The 22,774-nt window shown below is 35.7% G+C and overlaps 4 protein-coding genes and 1 long non-coding RNA gene across 8 annotated transcripts; 3 read left to right on the top strand and 2 right to left on the bottom strand.

Annotated features, from left to right (window-relative positions):
• Positions 1–20: 20 nt before the first annotated feature.
• On the bottom strand, positions 21–2,814 carry LOC106432780. Of its 2 annotated transcripts, none has more exons than XM_013873657.3 (8): positions 2,193–2,814; positions 2,030–2,123; positions 1,821–1,898; positions 1,186–1,612; positions 817–1,094; positions 606–724; positions 443–535; positions 21–355 (listed from the first exon to the last, which is right to left on the bottom strand). In XM_013873657.3, the coding sequence occupies exons 1-8, from the start codon at positions 2,279–2,281 to the stop codon at positions 202–204; spliced, it is 1,332 nt and encodes a 443-aa protein (XP_013729111.1). In that variant the 5' UTR covers positions 2,282–2,814; the 3' UTR covers positions 21–201. The 2 variants fall into 2 exon arrangements, with proteins under 2 accessions (XP_013729111.1, XP_022565006.1); XM_022709285.2 differs by having other exon boundaries at positions 1,799–1,898; positions 2,193–2,246.
• A 4,367-nt stretch (positions 2,815–7,181) lies between these two features.
• LOC106432599 (serine/threonine-protein phosphatase 6 regulatory ankyrin repeat subunit A) lies at positions 7,182–8,654 on the top strand. The gene is made up of 2 exons (XM_013873478.3): positions 7,182–7,418; positions 7,858–8,654. The coding sequence occupies exons 1-2, from the start codon at positions 7,273–7,275 to the stop codon at positions 8,465–8,467; spliced, it is 756 nt and encodes a 251-aa protein (XP_013728932.1). The 5' UTR covers positions 7,182–7,272; the 3' UTR covers positions 8,468–8,654.
• Positions 8,470–10,188, bottom strand: LOC106432508. The gene is made up of 5 exons (XM_013873386.3): positions 9,786–10,188; positions 9,501–9,631; positions 9,281–9,406; positions 9,066–9,193; positions 8,470–8,962 (listed from the first exon to the last, which is right to left on the bottom strand). The coding sequence occupies exons 1-5, from the start codon at positions 9,985–9,987 to the stop codon at positions 8,665–8,667; spliced, it is 885 nt and encodes a 294-aa protein (XP_013728840.1). The 5' UTR covers positions 9,988–10,188; the 3' UTR covers positions 8,470–8,664.
• A 787-nt stretch (positions 10,189–10,975) lies between these two features.
• On the top strand, positions 10,976–13,787 carry LOC125610297. Of its 2 annotated transcripts, none has more exons than XR_007340361.1 (8): positions 10,976–11,136; positions 11,392–11,472; positions 11,548–11,657; positions 11,750–11,780; positions 11,865–11,994; positions 12,090–13,340; positions 13,459–13,568; positions 13,654–13,787. It is a non-coding gene; the product is annotated as an uncharacterized LOC125610297 (long non-coding RNA). The 2 variants fall into 2 exon arrangements; XR_007340362.1 differs by having other exon boundaries at positions 10,976–11,154.
• Positions 13,788–16,950: 3,163 nt separating this feature from the next.
• On the top strand, positions 16,951–20,839 carry LOC106432355 (probable methyltransferase PMT21). 2 transcript variants are annotated; one of them, XM_013873279.3, is made up of 9 exons: positions 16,969–17,208; positions 17,301–17,317; positions 18,079–18,391; positions 18,508–18,656; positions 18,764–18,959; positions 19,051–19,261; positions 19,341–20,019; positions 20,100–20,177; positions 20,261–20,839. In XM_013873279.3, the coding sequence occupies exons 3-9, from the start codon at positions 18,131–18,133 to the stop codon at positions 20,487–20,489; spliced, it is 1,803 nt and encodes a 600-aa protein (XP_013728733.1). In that variant the 5' UTR covers positions 16,969–17,208; positions 17,301–17,317; positions 18,079–18,130; the 3' UTR covers positions 20,490–20,839. The 2 variants fall into 2 exon arrangements, with proteins under 2 accessions (XP_013728672.1, XP_013728733.1); XM_013873218.3 differs by lacking the exon at positions 17,301–17,317 and having other exon boundaries at positions 16,951–17,208.
• The last annotated feature ends 1,935 nt before the right edge of the window (positions 20,840–22,774 follow it).

Below are 22,774 nucleotides of genomic sequence, written 5' to 3'. Positions count from 1 at the left end.
ATAATAAACTCAAGGCCATGTTTTGTTTCTCCCATGGGGGGAAATCAATTATTACTCTGATCAGAAGAAGGTAAAAGAGTTACACACAACCAAAGTTACACATCTCCCCACAAAAGGGATTTATCGAAACACAAAAGAGATGATGAAAAAGAAATAGAAAAGAGTATTCACAAGTGAAGTAGAGAGAGATAGAGAGGGTTCTCAGCGAACGGCCAAGCGATCAGAGCCAAAGGGCGACTTCAACGACGAGAGCAGATGAAGTTTCTCAACAAAAAGCGTCAACACTTTTGCTTCTTCTTCGTCAAATGCAAAGGCTATACATATGCTCAGCTCTTGAATCGCCTCTCTAGATTGCCTGCTCAAGAATTAACCATTCCAGAATCAAACTAAACCGACCAATACCAAGTTTAATGAATACAAGCAACAGAAGGTGTTTGTTTACCTGACGTAGTAGTGCATCATACCAAGGTCTCTTCGAAGTCGCCAGTTAAGAGGTTCCAAAATCAACAGCCTTTCAGCAGCCGCAATAGCCAACCTTCCATCACCATAAAACCGAATGTTAGATGAACATATCAAAAGATAACCTGTAACAAGTTATATAGTACCTAAGATCCTGAGGCCGCAACAATGGAAAATTAGAAACACTGGTGTTGTTAAGTTGACTAAGAGGAGAAGTCAGCATTAGTCCAGGTGATGGCTTCGAAGCACGTCTCCAGTGAACCCTCTAAAAAACAAACCAAAAGGCAAATATAATAGAATCAGTATCAGTCTGAAAAACATATTGAAGTTAAAGAATGTGTAGTTGATAGAACTTACAATCAAGTTGGCGAGAGCAATCCCTATAATGTCTCTGTTTGTAGCAACATCAAGGCCTAGAAGTGACTTTCCGGTTAAATCAGACGCCATTGAACCAGGATCATCAACGCACCTTCCATTGATAATAGCAAACAAGCTCTGTCCTGAATGTTCACTAAAGAGTTCTTCAGGATTCTCAGTCTTAGGCCAGATCAAAAACTCTTCCCCAACTCGAGCTCCCACAATAGGCAAGCCGAGACGCTGACAAACTTCAATGTATATAACGCTAAACAAGAATGCTGCAACATGGAAAAGATAACAAAAACCCCATTTGAAGATTCGGATCTAAAGTCAAGAAAGCTCGAAAAGGAGATAACTCATTTTGTTTACCAGTGCCGCATCTAGAGTTAAGTACAGAGTGAAGGTAGGAGTACTTGGGGTCTAACGCCAAGCGTTTTGATGTCCTCTCGAAGCCTCTCGTGTCGAAGAGAACTGTGTTCACAGCTTCGAGAATCTGAACCGAGTGGCAGCCGATGTCTCGTGAGACTAGTTCTGCCTCTACTTCTTTGGAGATTGCGTCTAGCTCACTCAGCCATTCGGATATGCTCTTTCCATCTAACTGCAGTAGGTGCTCCTCAGAGTCTGTCTTACTCGGATAAGATTGGTCTTGGACACTTGCCTGCTCCTCCTCAGAATCTGTCTTGATAAGATCAGATTGGTCTTGGAGATTTTCCTTCTCTCTAACGAAAGACATAGCATCCATCTCCCGGTTAAAAGCCAAGAAGGCTTCATCTTCAGCAGCAATGTATAAGAGAACCTGTGAGTCCATTTCCATAAGCTTCTTTAAGTGTTTTGACATAAATAGAAACGTTCACCAAAAGTGTTTGCTTTATCAAAAGCATGAGACTTGGCAACTCCTTAAAACAGGGTCAGTCAACAAAGCCATACCAAACTCATCTTCAACAATGGTCTCAAGCAAATCATCAAAAGACAGGGATTATACCTTAAGAATCGAAATCATATACCTTAGCAATCGAAATATCATCGTCTTTCGATTGTGTAGAGATCTCTCGAGCAAAGATCTTGCGAAAGGGCTTAGTGACCTGTAAAATTGAAGTAAACCAATAAACAGCAACATGAGCAAAAAAGCCAAAACAGAGCAATCATCTTTAACTTTCAACACTAATTGTCTGTGATTCAAAGAAGAATCATTATAGTGTTTTACAAAGTAAACCTCTTTGTAAGTTTTGGGTCTTGGGGAGTCTTTATTAAGAGGATAAGCAGAAGCTGAGGCAGTTGTAATCAGGTTCCTCGCTGGATGATCATACCTGATAAAGACCCAATCTTTCAATATAAAAGCAACAGTGAGAGAGATTAGTGAGAGATGGGGATCTCACCTGAGAGTAGTACCAACAAATCTGGAAAGTGGTGAAGAAGCTATAGTCATAGATGCATGACCAAAGGAAGAAGATGACGCACACAACATTCTCTTTTTTATTTTTTTGTGATGAAAGATTTGAAATTGAGATTGAAGATCATAAGCATCGAATAGAAAAATAAGAGGAATTGGGAATGGAATTGAAATTGATGGCTCCTATGGCGTCTGGATAGTCACTTCCAGCTACAGAGTAATCGGAGAATCTTGTTGGGGAAAAGCAATTACACATGTACAATCGAGATTTAACCACTTCCATAGCAAAAAAAAAAAGGAATGAGAGAAAGCAAACAACAGTGGTGGATGTTCTTTTTACACGAAGAAGAAGAAGAAAACAGAGGAAGATAAAAGTTGGAGCATTGTGGGGATCTGAGGTGAGATTCGATGTGGGTTTTGGAGAAGGAATCTCAGGGATTATGAGAGAAGTTGAGTTGATCTCTGAGTTTTGATCTCTTTCTCCTTCTATCTAGCTATGGTGGACTTGATAATGGTGTGGATTTGGTAAAAGGCACAGAGGGGGTTTTAAAAGGGGAGAGAGAGACTGTGTTTTTCTTTTTCTTTTTGCAGAGTAAATATATTATTATTATCTGAATCTGGAAATGGCCTTTCTGTTTTTCTTTAATTCTTTTCCAGCAAAAAAAAATGTTCTTTTAGATCTAAATTTCTTCAAAATTTTGAAATATTATTTTGCATATATGTTGATTATTTAGATGATAAAAAACTCCAGCTTTTCTACTTTATTATACCACAATATCTATTAGTTACCTTATGAAGAAATAACAAATAAGTATCTTGAATACATTAAAAATAGAATTAAATTTTTTTATATAGTGGAAACAAATAATGTCATAACACTATGTCTTAATCCCTTTAGCAAAAAAAATCATTTAATTAGTGTAATATATTCAAATTCAGATTATTTAGAGAAAAAATGACAAAACTATAGCAAAAAATAAAAGCGGGAATCACGAGAACACGTACGATATGCATGAAACACCCCTCTATAGAAACATACAAAACTTCACCACTAACTTTTTTTGGGTGTAAATAATATAATGTAATGATCCATATTATTAATTTGTTAGATAATTTATCTAACAAATTAATAATGTATAGCATTCGTTATGTTGCATGAACAATCTACGTGTTTAATTTTTGTTTATAACTTTGACATGATCAATTATTTCTTATATTAATTTTAGGTTAACATGTGCCAAAATTTACTGAAATCTTCATTTATTGATCCTCATAAAATAAAATAATAAATAATAATACTGAAATCTTCATTTATTGATCTTCATAAATCGTCCGCAAACACCAAAATCTAATAAATAGCCATAGATCCAATAAATGAGATAAATTCTAAAAATATTGATAAAAACATAAAAACCACAAATCTGAAAAAAAAAACGCTTAAAAGCACTAATCCAATAACAATCGCTTCTGCTCGTAAGTGTCACTTGAAAAAAAGAAAAAAAAAGAGGGGTGACTAACAAGAGAATCATTCAGTAGGGTATAGGATGCTAAACACGCAAACCACTGATTTGAGTAATAGAACTCCCACCATGGGAGTTTAGCTCTAACACGAACACACACGATGCCTAGTGCATCACACAAACACAAACAATACGATGATAGCACATAGCTAATCCATACACCCTGCATTTCTTCATAAGGATATAAATACTCTCTGTCACTAGTACAATATGTCTCTACCCCCCCCTCTCCCGCACACCAAATATGCGTTGATATGCAAACGTCTCTGCACCCCGCACACACACAATCTGCGTCGCTAGCTCAGACGTTTCTAGATCTACGCACACTACATTTGCGTCGCTAGTTCAAACATCTCTGAACACCTGCCCACCACATAATATTACTTAACATAATACAATCCAAACAATAGTTGAATCCTCTAGATCTCTATTTCGGGTTACATTAAATATCTTAACTATCACACAAGACTTAATTCAAACAAACAGATCATGATTCAAAACTAAACTAACATAGGAAGAATTCTACATTGATACGAGATTTACGGTATATACAATCACCTTAACAATGTAGAAAAAATATTAGTTATGAACTCATGCTGCTCAAAAAGACTTCAAATCTGAAATCAAGATGAAAAATCGAGTTAGAACGTCCTTCGAATAGTTGATAACGGATAACCGACGATCTGGTCAAAAGATCAACTCGTTGGTCAATAGTCAATCCGGTTAACCCTGACCCAAGCTGGTCAACCCTTAACCAATTTGAAATCGAATTGAACCAACCGTTTTTTTAACCGGATTCGTTTTCAATTGAACCAGATTTAAATTAATTTCAAATCGGTTTAATTCTAACCGAAATCAATTCTGAATAGCTAATCAAACCGAATATCAATTGACAAAAGATGATTTCTTGAGTTCGAAAAACGCCAAACACACCAATAACCTGCATGAAAGAGTTAGAGTCAGTGATTTACATGACCATTTTGAAGTCCACGGGATGGGTTGTCACACGTACAAATGGCTATATTTTTCTGGTCCTGCCGTTACTTAATTTTGTTCTTTTGGAATCAATTATTCAAAAACATAAGTTAGGTCCGGTATATTTCTTAGATTCCTCAAAAGCTGAACCTACATAATAAACTTTTTCTCCTTTCTTGCCAAACCTACAAGATAATTAGTGTACTTAATATGGAATAATTATAAGATAATATTAATTATGTCGATAACTTTTAGGTAGGTTTGAATCGATACATTGGTTTTGGAAGTGTTTCTACTTTTATAAGAATTTAATCCTCAGGACATTAGCATATATTCCCGCAGATCCCATATATAAAGAAAGCCCGATAATGTTGCCGCTAGTCTATATTTTAAGAGTTGCAAGTGGTTTACTTTAATGGGATCGACGAATCTAATGAAAATACATGAAGTTGGGTTTTATGATTTTTAAAAATAGTATGTTGCTTCTTTATTTTCACAGGTTTTTTTCTTGGATTTTAATGCAAGTCGTGAGTGGGTGAGATCCTCATCCACAATAGTTGGCAGGTACACGGCACATAATTGATATGAATAATTTCATTATGTTTACATTTATACGTATATGCTACCTTACATACATACGTACGTATCTAAATATCTAATTGTGACAACTGACAAGTATCTATAAGATAATTTAACGTAACACAAACGAACCGCGTGAATAATCCACGTATAATTCATTAATTATATCTATATAGTGTTTAGTCGCTATGATTAATTTGATTTCCATAACCCACACCATAATCGTAAAGCGACGTTGTTTTTACAATGGTATATTACTATTGAGGTAATGACGTTTGATATCACCAAAGTGTCAAGTTGAAAGGAGTGCTTATTCAAATTGTACCCCATATGACGATTGCTGATTGACAATAATTCTTAATGATTGTATAGATATATTTTTGCCAAAATGCTTTAATTTTTAATATACATCGCATATATTGTGGAAACGTATGGCTCCGTATCTGTATGGAAATGGATTACAATACCCAAACTCTATTATCCATATCATTTTTGTACTATATGATTTTTATTTATAAAAACTATATTAAAAGGCCCCCAATAAGAAGGATGCCACGTATGTATGACGGTGATGAATTGACTGCTTCTGATTTTGATATTTAATAATAAAATCGGTATAAATGTGAAATAACAAACACTGCTTTGTAAGACTCATTGTACTTGTGACTTTAGGGAATTGTCTTTGCTATAGAACGTAACCAGTTGTTTATACCTATTTTTTTGTTGGGTAAAGATTCTCAAATAACATTTGTGGGACAAAAATATTTAAATAAAAAAGCGAAAAACAAAAGAACTATATAGTTTAAAGGGTATTATACGTTTTATGTGGGAATCCTTTATGAGTTTATCATTTATAATTGGTATAATTTGATAAGATGGAAAAATGCTTGAAGATTTTTCTTTACAATATCATGGATCAACGTTAATTATATGCAACTTGCTGTATAATATTGTATAGCTTGGAACAACTATATATTTTGTGTTTTATATGGGATCTGAATTTTGGAAAATAATGTTATGATTTGAGGAACCTTCCCATGCAATTTGGACCTGTGTTGGTACTTTTTTTTCTAAGATGGCGATCATATCCCTTTGGCCTTATCTAATCTTTATTCCATGAATATATCGTATTTTTCTCCAATTTAACTAGTTTCCATAATTTTATTTGCTATATATATTGGTTTTCACAGATAGAAATAACTCGAATAGGTAAAATATCTCTGTCATGGACATCATTCTTGATTTCTGATTGACTAAAACATTAACGGTTTCACATTAGGTACGTATGACCGTATGAGTCCTCTCTGGCATATGAGTTTGTCGATGTTGGCATGTTGCACTCTTTCGTAGATTGTAAAGGCAAATGTGTAAATCCTAATCATGATTCAAATTGAGTTGTATACCCTTTTTCCTCATTTAATTGTATTTGTGTTGCCGAATATTAGGTATGCGGATATATTAGTACAAACCATAGACTATATATCTCTTTGTCTACTAAAACTGTTTGATTTATATGTTATAGATTGAGTAAGTTAGCATATGAATGTTTTCACAATTTCTTGAAACAAATGAGGTAAAAACCGGCAAAAATACAGTGACATGTGATATAGATGAAGCCAATGTTTGAACAAGCAAGAATCTCATCTCGAGATGAGCCCTAACTGCCATAGCATAGAACAATCAGCAAATACATCTCGGAGAAGATAACTTCCATTATCAACCATGATAAAATCGAAGACGTAGAATTTAGTAAGCCCTTTACCAAACAAAAAAACAACGGCACAAATAAATATATTTATTTTAGCATTTTTTCCGTTTATTTGCATATGTGAAATATCTTAATGTTTAGAAAGTCGTGTAAAATGGGCTTAGTTTGGGCTAAGCCCAATCTTACACTCGATTAAACCCGGCCCGTTTGTATTTCACCCGGACCGCAATAGCTCTGACTGGTACGAATCGAAGAGCTGAACAGAGAAACGGAGAAGACGAGACATGGCAGGCGGAAGCGGCGGCGGAACATCAGGAGCATCGGCGGATCTTCACTCCGCGGCGAGATCCGGTGATTTAGCGGCAGTTCAGCTAATCGTCAGCTCTAATCCTTTGGCCGTCAATTCGAGGGATAAGCATTCTCGGACTCCGTATCCTTTTTCTTCTCGCAAAATCACTCACTCTTCGATTTTATACTGTTCGATCATGAAAGTTATCTTCTCCGAGATGTATTTGCTGATTGTTGTTTGCTATGACCTTAGTTAGGGGGGCTCATCTCGAGATTATTGCTTGTTGAAACATTGGCCTCATCTATGATTCATTGATTGTGCTGTGTATAGCTTGTTTTTGATTCTCGATGCTTGCTTTGGTTGCGAAGACTCAAGAATGGCTAATTCTTAAGCAATTTTGTCTGTAGATTGTAGTAGCTAGAGAAAGGTTATATAGCCTTAGTTAAGGGAATGCTTAAGTTTTGGTTTTTAAGGGAATGCTTAAGTTTTAAACATTTTTGTTCATAGAGTATAGCTAAGAAGAAAGATATATTCGTTCTAGTGTATTTGTCCTTAACATGGTGATCTCGTGGAGCAATAGACTACACTTAGCAGCATGGGCAGGCCACAATGAGGTCGTGAGCTACTTATGCAAGAACAAAGCCGATGTTGGTGCTGCAGCAGTGGATGATATGGGCGCAATCCACTTTGCTTCTCAAAAGGGACACTTGGAAGTTGTCAGAACTCTTCTCTCCGCTGGGGTTTCTTTGAAATCCATCACTCGCAAGGGACTTACACCTCTTCACTACGCTGCTCAAGGTTCTCACTTGGACCTCGTTAAGTACCTGGTTAAGAAAGGAGCCAATGTCAGAGCCACCACAAAGGCCGGGAAGAATCCTGCGGATGTTGCGGGTAACCCTGAAACCCAAACCTTCCTTGAAGAATGTGAAGAGCAGGCGAGGAAAGACAAGGTGAAGAACAGTCAGAAAAAGACGGAGGAAGTGAAACCAGAGAGTTGTGATGTTGAAGGAGCTGACAAGGGTTTGAAAAGAAAGGATTCTGAGGATGTTAACGAGGAGGGGGAGTTGGAAGAAGCTTCTTCTAAAGCGAAAAAGCCTAAAGTTGTTCTTCGTCATCTTCAGGAGAGTGATGACACAGCAGCTGACCAAGAAGAAGAAACTGAGGAACCAACCAATGGAACTTCAACTTGAAATGAGTTGTAACATCCATCATATAATATAATTCAGAGAATTCACCAAAACTATAGTTTGTTTATGTGATCCATCAGTTTCTTATAGCTGTTTAATCAAAACAATCCTCAAATTCTAAAGCTGTTCTCTGCCTTGCTTACTTTTTGCTGTAAATGATTTTAAGATTACATCACACAACTCTTTTACATGTGTTTCTTCTAAGCCTTTGGGAAAAGAATTTTTAAGTACTGCGTAGCCATCCATCCGAGAATGTAGAAGTAAGCAATAACCAAACACGCACGCTTCACTTGTACCACGAGGTTCACCTTAGAAAGCTTGCTCTTAACCGAACAACAAGCTCGAGGGAACCAAGATTTTGCATTACTTAAGATCCGTACGACGAAGACTGTGATTATGGAGGTTGAGAAGCCAGATACAATGCCAGCGATCACATCATATCTCCAGTACTTTGGTCTTCCTTTTCCATTAAACCAGGACTGTAATAACTTAGACAGCCTGGAGAAGAAATAACAAATGGAAAGATGATCAAAATCCGGTCGAATAACAATGCCAATACAAGACACACTAGTAATAATGAAAAAAAAACATATGAACTTACAAGACAGCGTATTGTTTAAAAATGTCTGTGAAAGAAAGATCATTTGCTTGGCAACCGAAAAAGCCGTCCTGATAAAGCTTGATTTTTGGAATCCCTACTGTGTACCAGCAATCGTAAGTCTCGTTCACCTGAAGATACACAAAAAGTAGATTCATAATAAGCAAATGAACTTAAATAACTAGTTCTAAGAATCTTGATGGTTTAAAAGAACATGCCTTGAAGTTATCTTTGGTAAGCAAAGCAGCACCAAAGTTAGGTCTGCACTCAGGAGGAAGGGCTTCATTAGGTGCTTCTGAGAAGGCTAGCCTTGTTTGACCCATTAAGTGATCTTTATATTCCACCTGTGGACGTGAATGGCGTTTACTCATAACCAAAAGACAATATATGGCTGAGTGATATTCATCTAAAAGCAAAATTATACTAGCTAAACGCCACCTTGAAGACAGAAGCCCAATAGTAATCATAGCGACATCTGAACTTATCTCTCTCAAAAGGGTGAAACACATGTTGTGCCTTGACATTCAAAAGTCCAATACCGCACACTTTAGAAGACCTAAGATCAACCGCTACATCAAAAGACCAACATCAGTTTCTCTATCTTCTCATCCATAAAAGCCTTCTCCTTTCTTTTCACCATAAGACTCATCAAGTAAAAACCAAGCTAGCCACTTAACGATGGAGCTAAAGAAAGGTCAAAGCTTTTAAGTAATAACAACTTACAGCTGGAAAGAATCTTGCAGCGGGAAGCAAGAGAGGCGGAGGAAGAAGAAGAAACCCACAATTCACCGAGTATAATCACTAATACTCCTAATATAAACGACAAGATGAAGAAGATGACGGTCGAGAATACTATCACTGTACAGAATCTTAAAGCTAACAAAGAGAAAACCCTCTTTTGCCTCTTCGTATCTTCCGAATCCATTTTGACTTTCTTCTCCGGCGAGTTTACTCAGAAGAGAGAAATTCAAGAATCCATTTTTTTTTGCACGGTGATCGGAAGATCGAAGGTCGGTCACCGGAGATCAAATCTTAGATTTTTTTTTTGTAATTGCCCCTTTCTTTTCCCATTGACTGTCGTTGTGACGATGTGTGTGTGTGTATGCAAATAAAGATATTTTTTTTTCGGACAGGGATGTCAAAATGTGAATGAGTTGAGATCAGAGATCTGCTGACTCAGCAGTTCGCTCCACAAAAAGTGGTCGGTTTTTTACAATTTTGGGCCTGGTCATGGACCTAAGCATGTATATAAACGGGCCTGAATTTATTTTCATCTTCATTGGCTGGACATCAAACATGGAAGAAAAAAACAGGGGCAGTTAGTCCGAACGCACAAATAAACTTTCATTGCATTAATTGGACTGATGATTTTTAGTGACAACCTTTTAGTGGCTATTGGATAAACTATTTGTATAACTTAATTTTAAAATAAAACAATGGTGTAAAGAGGCCTAATCACACATGGGAAGATAATGGACCATTAACAAATTTCCACATGGGGGGAGGTGAGCTTCCACTATTTTCGAACTTGTGACTTATTCAAAAAGTATTTGCTTCCTAAGTCACAAGTCAAATAACTTACGCTGAGATCCGTCCATGCGACCTTTTGTGATGGCAGTTCTGAGTAATTTAAACTATAAATATCAACAAATTAGAGATGATCATCATCTGCCATAAAAGCAGCGTCGGATCTAAAAATGTATAGACCAGAAGCAACTAATAATAATAAGTCTATTAATCAGTTAAATCTAACCTATACTAAAAGGAGAATATCTCCACCATTTAGCCTGTCCACGTCGACAGATTAAATCAACCAATGAGAAGCTTAGTTTTTGCCACGTCACACCGGATTTGGGCAGTGTTGGGCTGTTTTTTTTTATCCGTGAAGTTAATTATTTGGCCCAAAAGCCCAGTCCAAGAGAAACCCTAGACGTGAGACCGGGTCGATGATTTCCTTCGACATCTCCGCTGCTGAGCGGATCGTCAATCTCTTCGATGAATTTGTAGTCCTAGATTTCAGAGAAGGTCGGAGGTGGTGATGATGACGGCGTTCGTTCATCAATAGAAGAAGAAGGTACATGCTTACGATTAGGTATATATGCACACATCCACTCAATAGTTTTGAGGAGAATTGTCCGTGATTGTACATATTTGGTTTGTAAGTGATATATTTTCTGCTGATACTTGGTGAACGCTCTATATGTAAATAGATCTGTGATATAATTCAAACTAGAGCAAGACAAGTTCTCATTAAAGAAAACTTTTATATAAAAGATTATGCAGTCATATATTTTACTTTCCACTAAATCGATTGATATACCATTTCTAGGCACCAGACAAGAATGGTGGGGTCATTCTCATTTTCAAAGGGATCATAGAGAGTATTCCTGAAGTTTACGCTCTGTTAAATGTGATGAGTTGATACTCTAAGCATATTTTCTTTTAATATTATTTCTCAAGTCCAATCTGACTTTTTGTGATGCAGGAGTTCTCGGGCTCCTTGTGCATGGTGTAGTTGCTGTTAAGGTTTCTACTCTGCTCTTACCTTAGTCATATGATTTATTTGGATTTCTTCCTCCATTCATTAAAAATCAGGTTCAAATTCTTAGACATGAGACTTCTCTTTGTTTTACACCAAAGAAAAAAATATGGATGCTTACAAGATGCTCTTTTTGTTGTTGTTGCAGCTACTTCTCCATCCCCAGTCAGCTATCCCAGGTAAGAAGAAGAAACAAAAATGTACGAGATAATATGTTTTAAAAAAGATAGAGTCCTAAATTTCCTTTTTGTTATCTTCTCTAGATTGAAACATAAAAAGAAGAAAGGACCTGTGGGAATAATGTAAGAGATGACGATTCCCGCATCAAGTGGCACTTTAGAAGTTATAGAAAGCAACAAAAGTGAATCAGTGCCAAATTCTTTAACCGCTCAGGTGCTGTGCTATGTTCTTGACTCTAACTGAATCCAGAAAACATTTCAGTGTGTAATCTCAAAATTGCTTAATTGTTGTAAAACATATGACTTTAGGGAGCAATGGAGGATGATTTGATTCGTATATTGACTCGAGACGCTCCATTGATATTATGAGAGACGTTCATGCTGCCAAAGAACAGAAGAGACTTTATGTGACCGTGTTTGTTGCAGTGAGCAGAGGTTGGGAAATCCACTAATGTGACCAAAGTGGCGTATTGGTCCAGCAGCATAAGGTCAACGTAGTGATTGCTGCTTGTGACACATTTCGTTTTGGAGCAGCTGAGCAGTTAAGGACGCATGCTCTTTAGGTTTGAGCAGTTAAGGACGCACGCTCTTTAGGTTTGAGGTCTGGCATCATCAAGTCATCATGATTAATGAATATTGGTGTGAAATACTGATTTTAATTGACTGGTGGAATTTTGGCAACAAATACCGATACTTGAGAAGGATTGTGAAAAGGATCCAGGGGTAGTTGCTAAGGAAGACACACAGGAACCAACTCGAAATGGATCTACATATCAATGAAGTCTACACTAATTCATTGTTCCAATCCTTTTACTTAACGTAGAATCTTTTGCAATTATTTTATTTGTGAAATATGAGATAAAAATTTGTCAATAGTATAAAAATAAAATAGTTGCTACTACTATACACACTATAGTCTAAATGTTATACTTATTATATGTTTATGGTTTGTTTTATTAGTTTGTTGGAACACTCGATAAACTTTAGGATGTTGCAGATAGAATGCATTATTTATTGAGTTGCATCTAGCTAAAATGTTATTTATGGTCGTATGAACAACTGTTATCTACTGAACAATGATATGACATTGTTAACTCCAATTACTTGGCGCAATGTTATATATTTACATGTAAATTTAAGTAGAGTTTGGTAGATGTTCAAACATTAATACATAGAATGTGTTTCTTTACTTTCTCGCAATCAGAATTTGAAAGTACAAAAAGACTGCAAAACATGATCTGGAAGAGGTTTTCTTAACCAACGTGTGAATTGAGTTTTATATGATTGTTATTATGATGTTCTAATGTGACAGCTCTTGATGAATGAACCTGTCAGAGGAATCAAGATACTTAGCCAACAGAGGACGTAGATGAGGAAATGTTATATTGGCTTTGGCTCTTCCATTGAAATGAACAACAGCTGCACTTTCTGCATCAGAAAAGGTTGTTTTCTCTTGGTACCCGAGACCAAGCATATGCCAGAACGGATCTATTGTACATGGCCGTGGAAAGCTATCAATCCTGGAGGCAAAGTTCCCAGCTCCCACAAACTCAGCTATTAGTAAGTGGAACTACTGCATTGCATCCTGTAGCTAGAACATGTTTTTTGTCAATAAATCTGTTGCTTATTTCATTTCCCTTTCTAAGAGTACAAAGTGTTCTGTTTTACTTATGATTAGGGGAAATCGAGTTGCTGAAGGATTTGCTGTCCAGAGGTGTTCCTGTTGATTCTCAAAGCGAGTCTTTGCTTGCAATTGATTTGGGCTGCCGGCCATTACACAGTTCCGATGTAAACTTTTGTGTATACTGCATTTCTTTAGTTAAATTACCATCTAAGCTATGGTTTTAAGTTTGTTTTATAAATGATCTTTCAGCTTAATGGTGAGACCGAAGATAATGTCACGCCACTGTTATTAGCAGTGGTGACTGGTTATGTGGCATGCTTAGAACTGTTGGTCAAGGTCAGAGATATTCTTAGCATGTACTCATAAAATCAATTATTAGTTCACGGCCCTCGATTCTTAATTGGCAGGAACTAATAATTCAAACTCATTATACTAACAACTAACAAATGAAAAATGAAACTAATGGAAATCAAAAGAGAAATCAACGTCCGAACCCGGCACGTAGCGCCGGAATACCCCTAGTATTTTTTAAATAATACTATATATTGACTTAAGAAAATGAAGATTCAAAGAATATAACCGCTCACTATTCTCATGCACAGCGACATTAACCACTAGACCAAGATTTTAAAATTTAAAATTATTAAAATGAAGAAAGGCCAGTAACCCAAGCTATTCTATTGCTTCGTTTGAAGTAGGGGTGAGCAAAATATCCATTAACTTTTATTTAATTTGTTATTCGTTTCGAGTTGAACCGAAAACTCCAGATAATCGTAATTTTACAAAGCAAAACAAATATCAATTATGCAATATTCGTAAGAAAATAATCTAATCATGAAAAATAATACTAATAATTTATGAACGGATATCCAATACGTTATATGCATATATATACATATATTTAAAGGATTATATATATAACATATAAATATTATATTTTATAAGTTTTAGAATAATTTATTTTAAAAATTTAGTATATTTATTAAAAAAATTAAAAGCAAAAAATATTTTATTTTTGTAATAAATGTTATTATTTTATATCTTATATTTTTTATTTTTATTTAATTTTTAATTTTATTTTGTTTGTAAGGGTCAAATCAGATATCCGATCTAAAATTTTCAGATATCCAAGTATTTAATATTCAAAAGCTTACATATCGATTATTCGGACTAAACATATCGAATCATGAATACATCAAAAAATACGGGTATTCGATCCATGCCACCCCTAGTTTTAAGGTCGGCTGTGCATAAAAGCATCAACAATTCATGACTATGACTGCTATACATTTGGGAGTTTTATTAGTCTTTTTTTCTGTGCAAAGGAGTTTATTAGTGTGATAGATTCTTACAAACTTGAAAGCATATCAAAATATACTCTATACAGCCACAAAATTTGAACATTTATAGTGTTTCATATCAAATAACTTTGTTTGAGCTTGAGCTAAACATGTGTTTCGCATAATACAAAAGATAAAGAGTAACCGTAATTCTTTTAGCGAGTGCTAGTGGACCAATAAACTGTTTAGTATTTACCAGACGTCGTTGAATTAAAATAATCAACCGTAGGCTATGGAATATTATACACATTATGACACTATAGTCCAGTCCCCTTTTGTCAAATATGTACACTATACTCTTGGAGGAAGAGTGTGTGTACTTAAACGCGGTTTATTTAATTAGTCCACACTTAATAATTGAGTGTTGCCGTGGATCTATCTCAAGTGACAAACCCACCGACTAACTCGGCCTCACGCCAACAGCTTCGATTAATTAATTAATCAATTTCGAATCTACTCCTTCACTGGAGAATTAAACTTCTCGTATTGTATCTACATTTTCTTATTTTTGTCAACAATTTGTCTTTTTGCTTGAAATCATGCAGTTCTAATCTTTATCCAAACGTTTTATATGTCCAGTGGTTGTGAAACAAAACTTTAGAAGTGAAAAAGAGATCTGAAACTATACTCATATGTGTTACGAGTTTGATTAATCCGTCTTAAATTTGTATGAATTTTATATGATTTAATTTTTTAAAAAAAATATATATATTTCACCTAAAAAGAGACTTATATGGGGTTGTGCTGCTTGTGAACAGCATGGGAATTGGGAAGGATATGTGGAAGAAAGTCGTAACCCTGACGCCAACGGTGAATAGTTTTTGTCGGTGGTGGGATCCATTTTCATATTTTATTTATTTAATTAAATCATCTAAATTAGAATCTTAAAAAGACGATTGGTTGTTATGACTTTAGTAAAAGTAAACAATTTTGAACACTGTTTCCTAAACAAAACCTAGAATTCCGGGAATGACGATCTAAACTAAACTGCGAAGACGAGGAGGATCTATCATTTTATAGAAACTCGTATTCTTGATTTTCATATTGAACACGTAAGATATTCTATAATACTTGTTTTTTTTTTTTTTTTTTTTTTTTTTTTTTTTTTTTTTTTTTTGATAACTCTGGTATCTGGGCAGCCACATTCCCAACTATCCCCCGAAAGGGGTCCAGCGCCCCAACGGAAGGGATGTTAAATCCGTTGTCGCCAAGACTCGAACCCGGGTGGCGGACATGAATCTACTCCTTCACTGGAGAATTAAACTTCTCGTATTGTATCTACATTTTCTTATTTTTGTCAACAATTTGTCTTTTTGCTTGAAATCATGCAGTTCTAATCTTTATCCAAACGTTTTATATGTCCAGTGGTTGTGAAACAAAACTTTAGAAGTGAAAAAGAGATCTGAAACTATACTCATATGTGTTACGAGTTTGATTAATCCGTCTTAAATTTGTATGAATTTTATATGATTTAATTTTTTTAAAAAAATATATATATTTCACCTAAAAAGAGACTTATATGGGGTTGTGCTCTATAATACTTGTTTGTGCAATAGATATTCATGTATTCTACTCCTTCCATTTTATTTTATTTGCTTTATAATTTTTTTTTCCTCATAAACTAAAAAAAATCATTAAAATTTATTTCACTCCAATTAATACATTATTTTATTTGATTGTGTTTATTAATAAGATAAAAAATAGAAATAAAATTTGAAAATTAATAATTAAATGCATTGAAAAACGTAAATCTACACTTAAATTTTTATTTTAATTTAGACCGTAATTAATTTAAAATGTATAGAGTATATTATATATAAGAAATTTTGGAACTGATACAGATGATTTGAGTTCTCGTATACATATCATTTCTGATATACTATTAATTAGTGAAGTGATATCCACCGGAAAGTATTTTAGTAGAGAACATGATTCCAATAATTAACAAACAACATGTGACTATTATTTTGTTAAATCTCTCACTTTACCAAATTTTAGCAAAAAAAAGACTATTATTTTGTTACTTGCTTTAATCGACATTCAATAATTAAATAAAAACAAACAAAAACCAACAGTGAAATTATGAGAAATTAGTAGTCAGAATTAATAAAAAAGAAGGAAAAAGATAGAAAATGAAAGGAGAGAGAGAGTGAACGAAATAAAAATATAAAATAATTGATTTGTTTTTTTTTTTTAAATTTAACACGCATAAAATATCCATAGGAAGAAGAGAGAAGAGGAAGAAGCTATATATGTAAACGTTAGCTTCTCTGCAATCTCTCATCTCTCTCTCCCATTTAGACTTCAAAATCGAAATCCAAAGAGAGAGAGAGAGAATCAGAGTCTCTTCGGTCGCCGAAAAATCCTCCAAGTCGAGAGGAGACCATTCGAATCGGAAAAATCCTAAATCGAGCTCCGAATCCAGAAATAGAGGGAGAGGGAGGGAGGATTACTCGAATCTAGGGTACAAACTTACACCTTCGTCTCTCAATCAATTATATTCGTTTATTTTTCTTTGGTTTCTTCATGGATCCTCACTGTTATCTATTATTGTAGCTCGACGACGACTATTGGTAAAAGCCCAGATCTAAACATTTCTTAAGATCCATGTGTCCTCACTGTTATTTTGTATTTCTACAGATTCATTTCAGTTTCGATTTTGTGTTTGTGAGTGTAATTCGTTGTTAATTTCTTTATTTTTACTAATTTATTTGTTTTCGATTATTTTCAGAAAATGTTAATAAAGTTAAAGATTAAATGAGTTTCCGTCTCTGCCAAGTAATGATTAAATGCTAATCTAATGCCCTCCTTTTGTGTGCTTTTTAGCTGTCGTCTGCTAGCTTTTTTTTCTTTTCTTATGTTCTCTTGTGCAGATTTGTTTGCAGACTTTTAATGCGAAAGTGTAACAGTTTTTAACTTTATCGTAATTTAGAATTCATTTCATGTGTCTGCATTTATTATCTTTTTATATATTTAAAAAAAAAACCGATCCAGTTGTTGTCATTCGAGTTTTATTGCAAACACCATGTGAGAAACATTAAAGCAGCGATCTTTACATGTCGGCTATTATGTTGTAGAGATTGTTGTTCCTTTTAGATCTCCATCTTACGTTTGTTTACATGACTGGCACCCATCGTTTGTTTTTTTATTCAAGCTGAAATGAAAAAAAGGTTCTCTTTCGTAAATGTCAGTGTTTGATTCTGTTCTTGTCTAGTCATGCTTTTATATGATTCTGTTATTTGACCTTTTGAGTTTGTTCTAAGTACTGCAGGTACTGGTTCTTGTTATTAACCCCGAAACCATTTCTGAGCAGAGTTTGCTGTAAATTTTGCAGGTGTTCTTAGAGAAAGGATTCTGTTTGTATCTTTAACTTAAGTCCAAAGACGATGAAGTATAAGGATGAGAAGTACGAGAAAGCTGAGAAAGGTTCATTGAAGGTCTTGCCCAAGACTGTGTTACTGATTCTGCTCTGTGGGCTTTCGTTCTATCTTGGTGGACTTTATTATGGGAAGAACATAGTCGAAGTTAGTAACGTTGCGAAAACTGGATCTTCATTAGATGTTGACAACTCTCTTCAAGTCAAGTCTGTGTCTTTCTCCGAGTGTAGCAGTGACTACCAAGATTACACTCCCTGCACGGATCCAAGGGTATATTTGATTTTCCTTTTTTTCTAAGTTTTATTTAGTCGTTGGTGCTTGAATCTGTGAAAAGACTATATAGCTAATGTTTTGAATTCATTTTTCATTTTTTTGCATGGTGACAGAAATGGAAGAAGTATGGTACTCACAGGCTTACTTTCATGGAACGACATTGTCCTCCTGTGTTTGATAGAAAGCAATGTCTTGTTCCTCCTCCTAATGGGTATAAGCCACCTATAAGATGGCCAAAGAGCAAAGATGAATGTTGGTACAGGTATATGTTGTTCAGTTATTCCACCTCTCGTTTTACTTGCTTCTCTAGGTCTCTCTTGTCCTCAGATCATTGAAGTTAATTGGCTATTTGAATTGATTTAATCTCAGGAATGTGCCATATGATTGGATTAACAAGCAGAAATCTAACCAGCATTGGCTAAAGAAAGAGGGTGAAAAGTTCATTTTCCCTGGTGGAGGTACAATGTTTCCAAATGGAGTTAGTGCTTACGTCGATCTGATGCAAGATTTGATCCCTGAAATGAAAGATGGGACTATACGAACTGCCATTGACACTGGTTGTGGGGTGAGTTTATATACTTCCTTGAATTTAACTTGCAAAAAATAATATTAGAGGTTCCTTTCTTCAACTTCCTAGATTTTGCTCTGTTTTAAAGGTTGCGAGCTGGGGAGGAGACTTGTTGGACCGTGGTATCCTCACGGTGTCACTCGCCCCGAGAGATAATCACGAAGCTCAAGTCCAGTTTGCTCTAGAACGTGGAATCCCTGCGATTCTCGGCATCATTTCAACTCAACGTCTCCCTTTCCCTTCAAATTCATTCGATATGGCTCATTGCTCAAGATGCCTTATCCCATGGACAGAATTTGGTAATTAACTGTTTTTTATCAGTTGGAGAGCTATCATGAAACTCATGTAACAATCTTTGCCTCGTTCTTGCTTTCTCAGGTGGTGTCTATCTTCTTGAGATTCACCGTATTCTAAGACCTGGTGGCTTCTGGGTCTTATCTGGTCCACCAGTCAACTACGAGAACCGTTGGAAAGGTTGGGACACGACCGTTGAAGAGCAGCGATCAAACTACGAGAAGCTGCAGGATCTGTTAACCTCAATGTGCTTCAAATTGTACGCCAAGAAAGACGATATCGCAGTGTGGCAAAAATCTCCAGACAACATGTGCTACAACAAGTTGTCTAACGACCCGGATGCATACCCGCCAAAATGTGACGATAGCCTCGAGCCGGACTCTGCTTGGTACACGCCGTTACGACCTTGCGTTGTGGTTCCAAGCCCTAAGCTTAAGAAGACAGATTTGGAATCTACTCCCAAGTGGCCGGAGAGATTGCACTCGACTCCTGAAAGGATCTCTGATGTTCCTGGAGGAAATGGTGGCTTGTTTAAACGGGACGATAGCAAATGGAAAACGAGGGCGAAGCATTATAAGAAGTTGTTACCAGCTGTTGGCTCTGATAAGATCCGGAATGTGATGGATATGAACACTGCTTATGGTGGTTTAGCTGCTGCTCTGGTCGATGATCCTTTGTGGGTTATGAACGTTGTCTCGTCTTATGCTGCAAATACACTTCCCGTTGTGTTTGATCGTGGATTGATTGGAACATATCACGACTGGTAAAATCATTAAAACCTAATCTTTCTACTTATAAATCGTTTTGTAGTTTGCATACATAATATGTTCTGTTGTGTCGTAGGTGTGAAGCTTTCTCGACATATCCAAGAACTTACGATCTTCTCCACGTTGATGGTCTGTTTACATCTGAAAACCAAAGGTAATGACAGAACAGAGAACTCAAACTTTAGCTTCTTGAAAACTCATTGATGATCTGATAAGAAATGGTCTTGTTTTGGGCAGGTGTGAGATGAAATATGTAATGCTGGAAATGGATCGGATCTTGCGTCCAAACGGGTATGCGATCATACGAGAATCAAGCTACTTCGCGGACACCATTGCATCAGTTGCTAAAGAACTGAGATGGAGTTGCCGTAAGGAGAAAACAGAGTCTGAATCAGAGAGTGAGAAGCTCTTGATTTGCCAGAAGAAGCTTTGGTATTCATCTAACTCAACGTCAGAAACAAAATAGAAAAAAGAGAGGGACAAATCCAAAGCTTAAGCTTAAAGCTTTTGTTTTGTCTGGAGGCTTCTTGAGAACAACGTCACAACAACAACCATAGGTTCTTTGTCTTTGCTTCAAATCCAAGAAAGGTGTTTAAAGCATTTTATTATCCCAGCATATTTTTATCAACTTTCAATTCTTTCTTATAGTATATGCTTGGTGAGAAATATATAATCGATTTTTTATTTAAATTGTAATTTTATTTTGAATGTTTCAGTTCGAGATTTCTCCAATGTTAGGTATATTGGTGTGAGATCTAGTTATTGTTGTATACGCTAATACGTTGGTGGTTCATTATAAACATTTATCTTCCTTTTCTTCTTGCTAACAGAAAACATTATTATGTTTATCATCTTTCCAACCCAACAATTATTAAAGAGAAAGTATACTAATCAATAATATTAAAACATGATCATTCTGAAAATTTACTGTGCAAGTTTATTCATAATCTGAAGCAAGTATTCAGACAGATGAGTTTCCTCTTTTAGACTAACGATTTTCTGAAAATGAGAGTGGTTAATGTGTGCGTAAAGTGTATACTCGGAACAGATTTTTAAAGAGGAATTAACAGAGAGGAACTGCTGGTAGATAAAAGGAATCCCATCAAGAGATATAAACCAAATTGAATTTCTTCCGAATGTAGGGTGTTATCCAATATAGTTCATGTGCCTATAGCATAACAGGTTCAATCCAAATTGATTTGGTTCGACGGTTTAGATGATTGAGTTGAGTTTTCTATTGAACCACAACCATGAAAAAGTAGAATATATATACATATCAGTCCAGCAGTTTCAAGGTGATTTTGTGTTCAAGGTCATTAGAGAACATTGATCAAGAATCACTACTATTCCAATCATTCGCACCCAAAATAACTTAATACAACAGAAATAACATTTTTAGACGACATCAACATAGACTTTTATCACGAGAAGCTTCTCCGATATGTTACTGAAGTTGATTACGACCAGAGCATTCTGGTGTGGCACATCGCCACTGAGATGTTACACCAAACGGATATAGCATGTTCTGACTACATGATGTACCTCCTGATCGTGCAGCCTTCTCTGATGTCAACGGTTGCCGGAATCGATAAGGTAAGATTTCAGTCAGAGATGCAATAGCAGAAGCGAAGAACCTTCAAGAGGCTAAAAAGCTGTTTCAGAGGACGCATGTTGCGGATTCAAGAGACGCAAAGATTGCATGTGAAGAAGCATGAGGAACAGAATGAGAATGCTAGAGAGTATAGTAGCAAGTCTGTGCTCTTCCAAGCGTGCATGCTAGCAAAAGAGCTTAAGAGGATACAAGAGCAATGATAAGATGTGGGAAGTAGTGAGCAAAGTGTGTTTTGACCACTTCTTGTCTTGTTTAACAGATCGGTTTTCTCGTCTTGTTAGACTTAGGTTTAAAGCCCCCAGTGACCTTTTTAATTAATATTTTTAACCAGGACTTGTGGTATGGTGGTGATTAACTTGAGGGTAAAAGTCTAATATGGTGAAGTCACCAGAACTCAAATCTCGTCTACTAAAGAATTAACATTTTGGCATCGCCAGAAACAGGTGACCGACACGTGTCAACACGTGACTAGTCTGGATCACTTATGTGGGGCCAAGATACCCATGTATAATTCAAAAAAAAAAATATCTTTGTCTATTCTTGAAAAAAAAATCATCTTTAACTTATATAATTTAGGGTTTATTTGCTAAATAACCAAAAAAAATAAGGGAAATTAGATTTTTAGAGAGAGAGTAGAGAGAGATAGGAAGAGAAAGTAGGAGAGAGGGGGTGTTTTTAGTTAGTTAATGAATTTTGATTTTTGTTGTGTATAGTGGATGCAATTTCCCTATAATTTACTTCTCAATATCTTTTTTTAATGAACTTTCTTGTTTCTTGCCATTTAGTTTATAGTCACTCTGCGTTGTATATGCTAAGTGATTTGTGAGACCCCAAACATCATCATCAGGTCTTGTAATCAATGGTTTGATTATGAGTATGCCTCAGTTTGTTGGGGTTGCAGAGACAAGTCTGTGAGATGTACGTGCTCTGGTTTTAACAAGAAGCTTATAATCTTTGATGATTTTGATTGGATAGTTACTTTCGTTGGCATGTGTGACTGTAACATTAATTACTACGTAGGTGGACAAATCAGAACCTGCGTTCCTGTCTTGTTTGGAGATAAAAATATGAAACAAAACCTGAAGCATGCACTTGTGTCCGAGTCAGGTTAGTTTAACGTGTTTCACAAAAAAAAAAAA

Source organism: Brassica napus, chromosome A1 (assembly GCF_020379485.1).
Source record: "Brassica napus cultivar Da-Ae chromosome A1, Da-Ae, whole genome shotgun sequence".
Lineage (NCBI taxonomy): Eukaryota > Viridiplantae > Streptophyta > Magnoliopsida > Brassicales > Brassicaceae > Brassica > Brassica napus.
The sequence above is the reverse complement of the archived record's forward strand: the minus strand, read 5'-3'. Positions and strand labels throughout refer to the sequence as shown.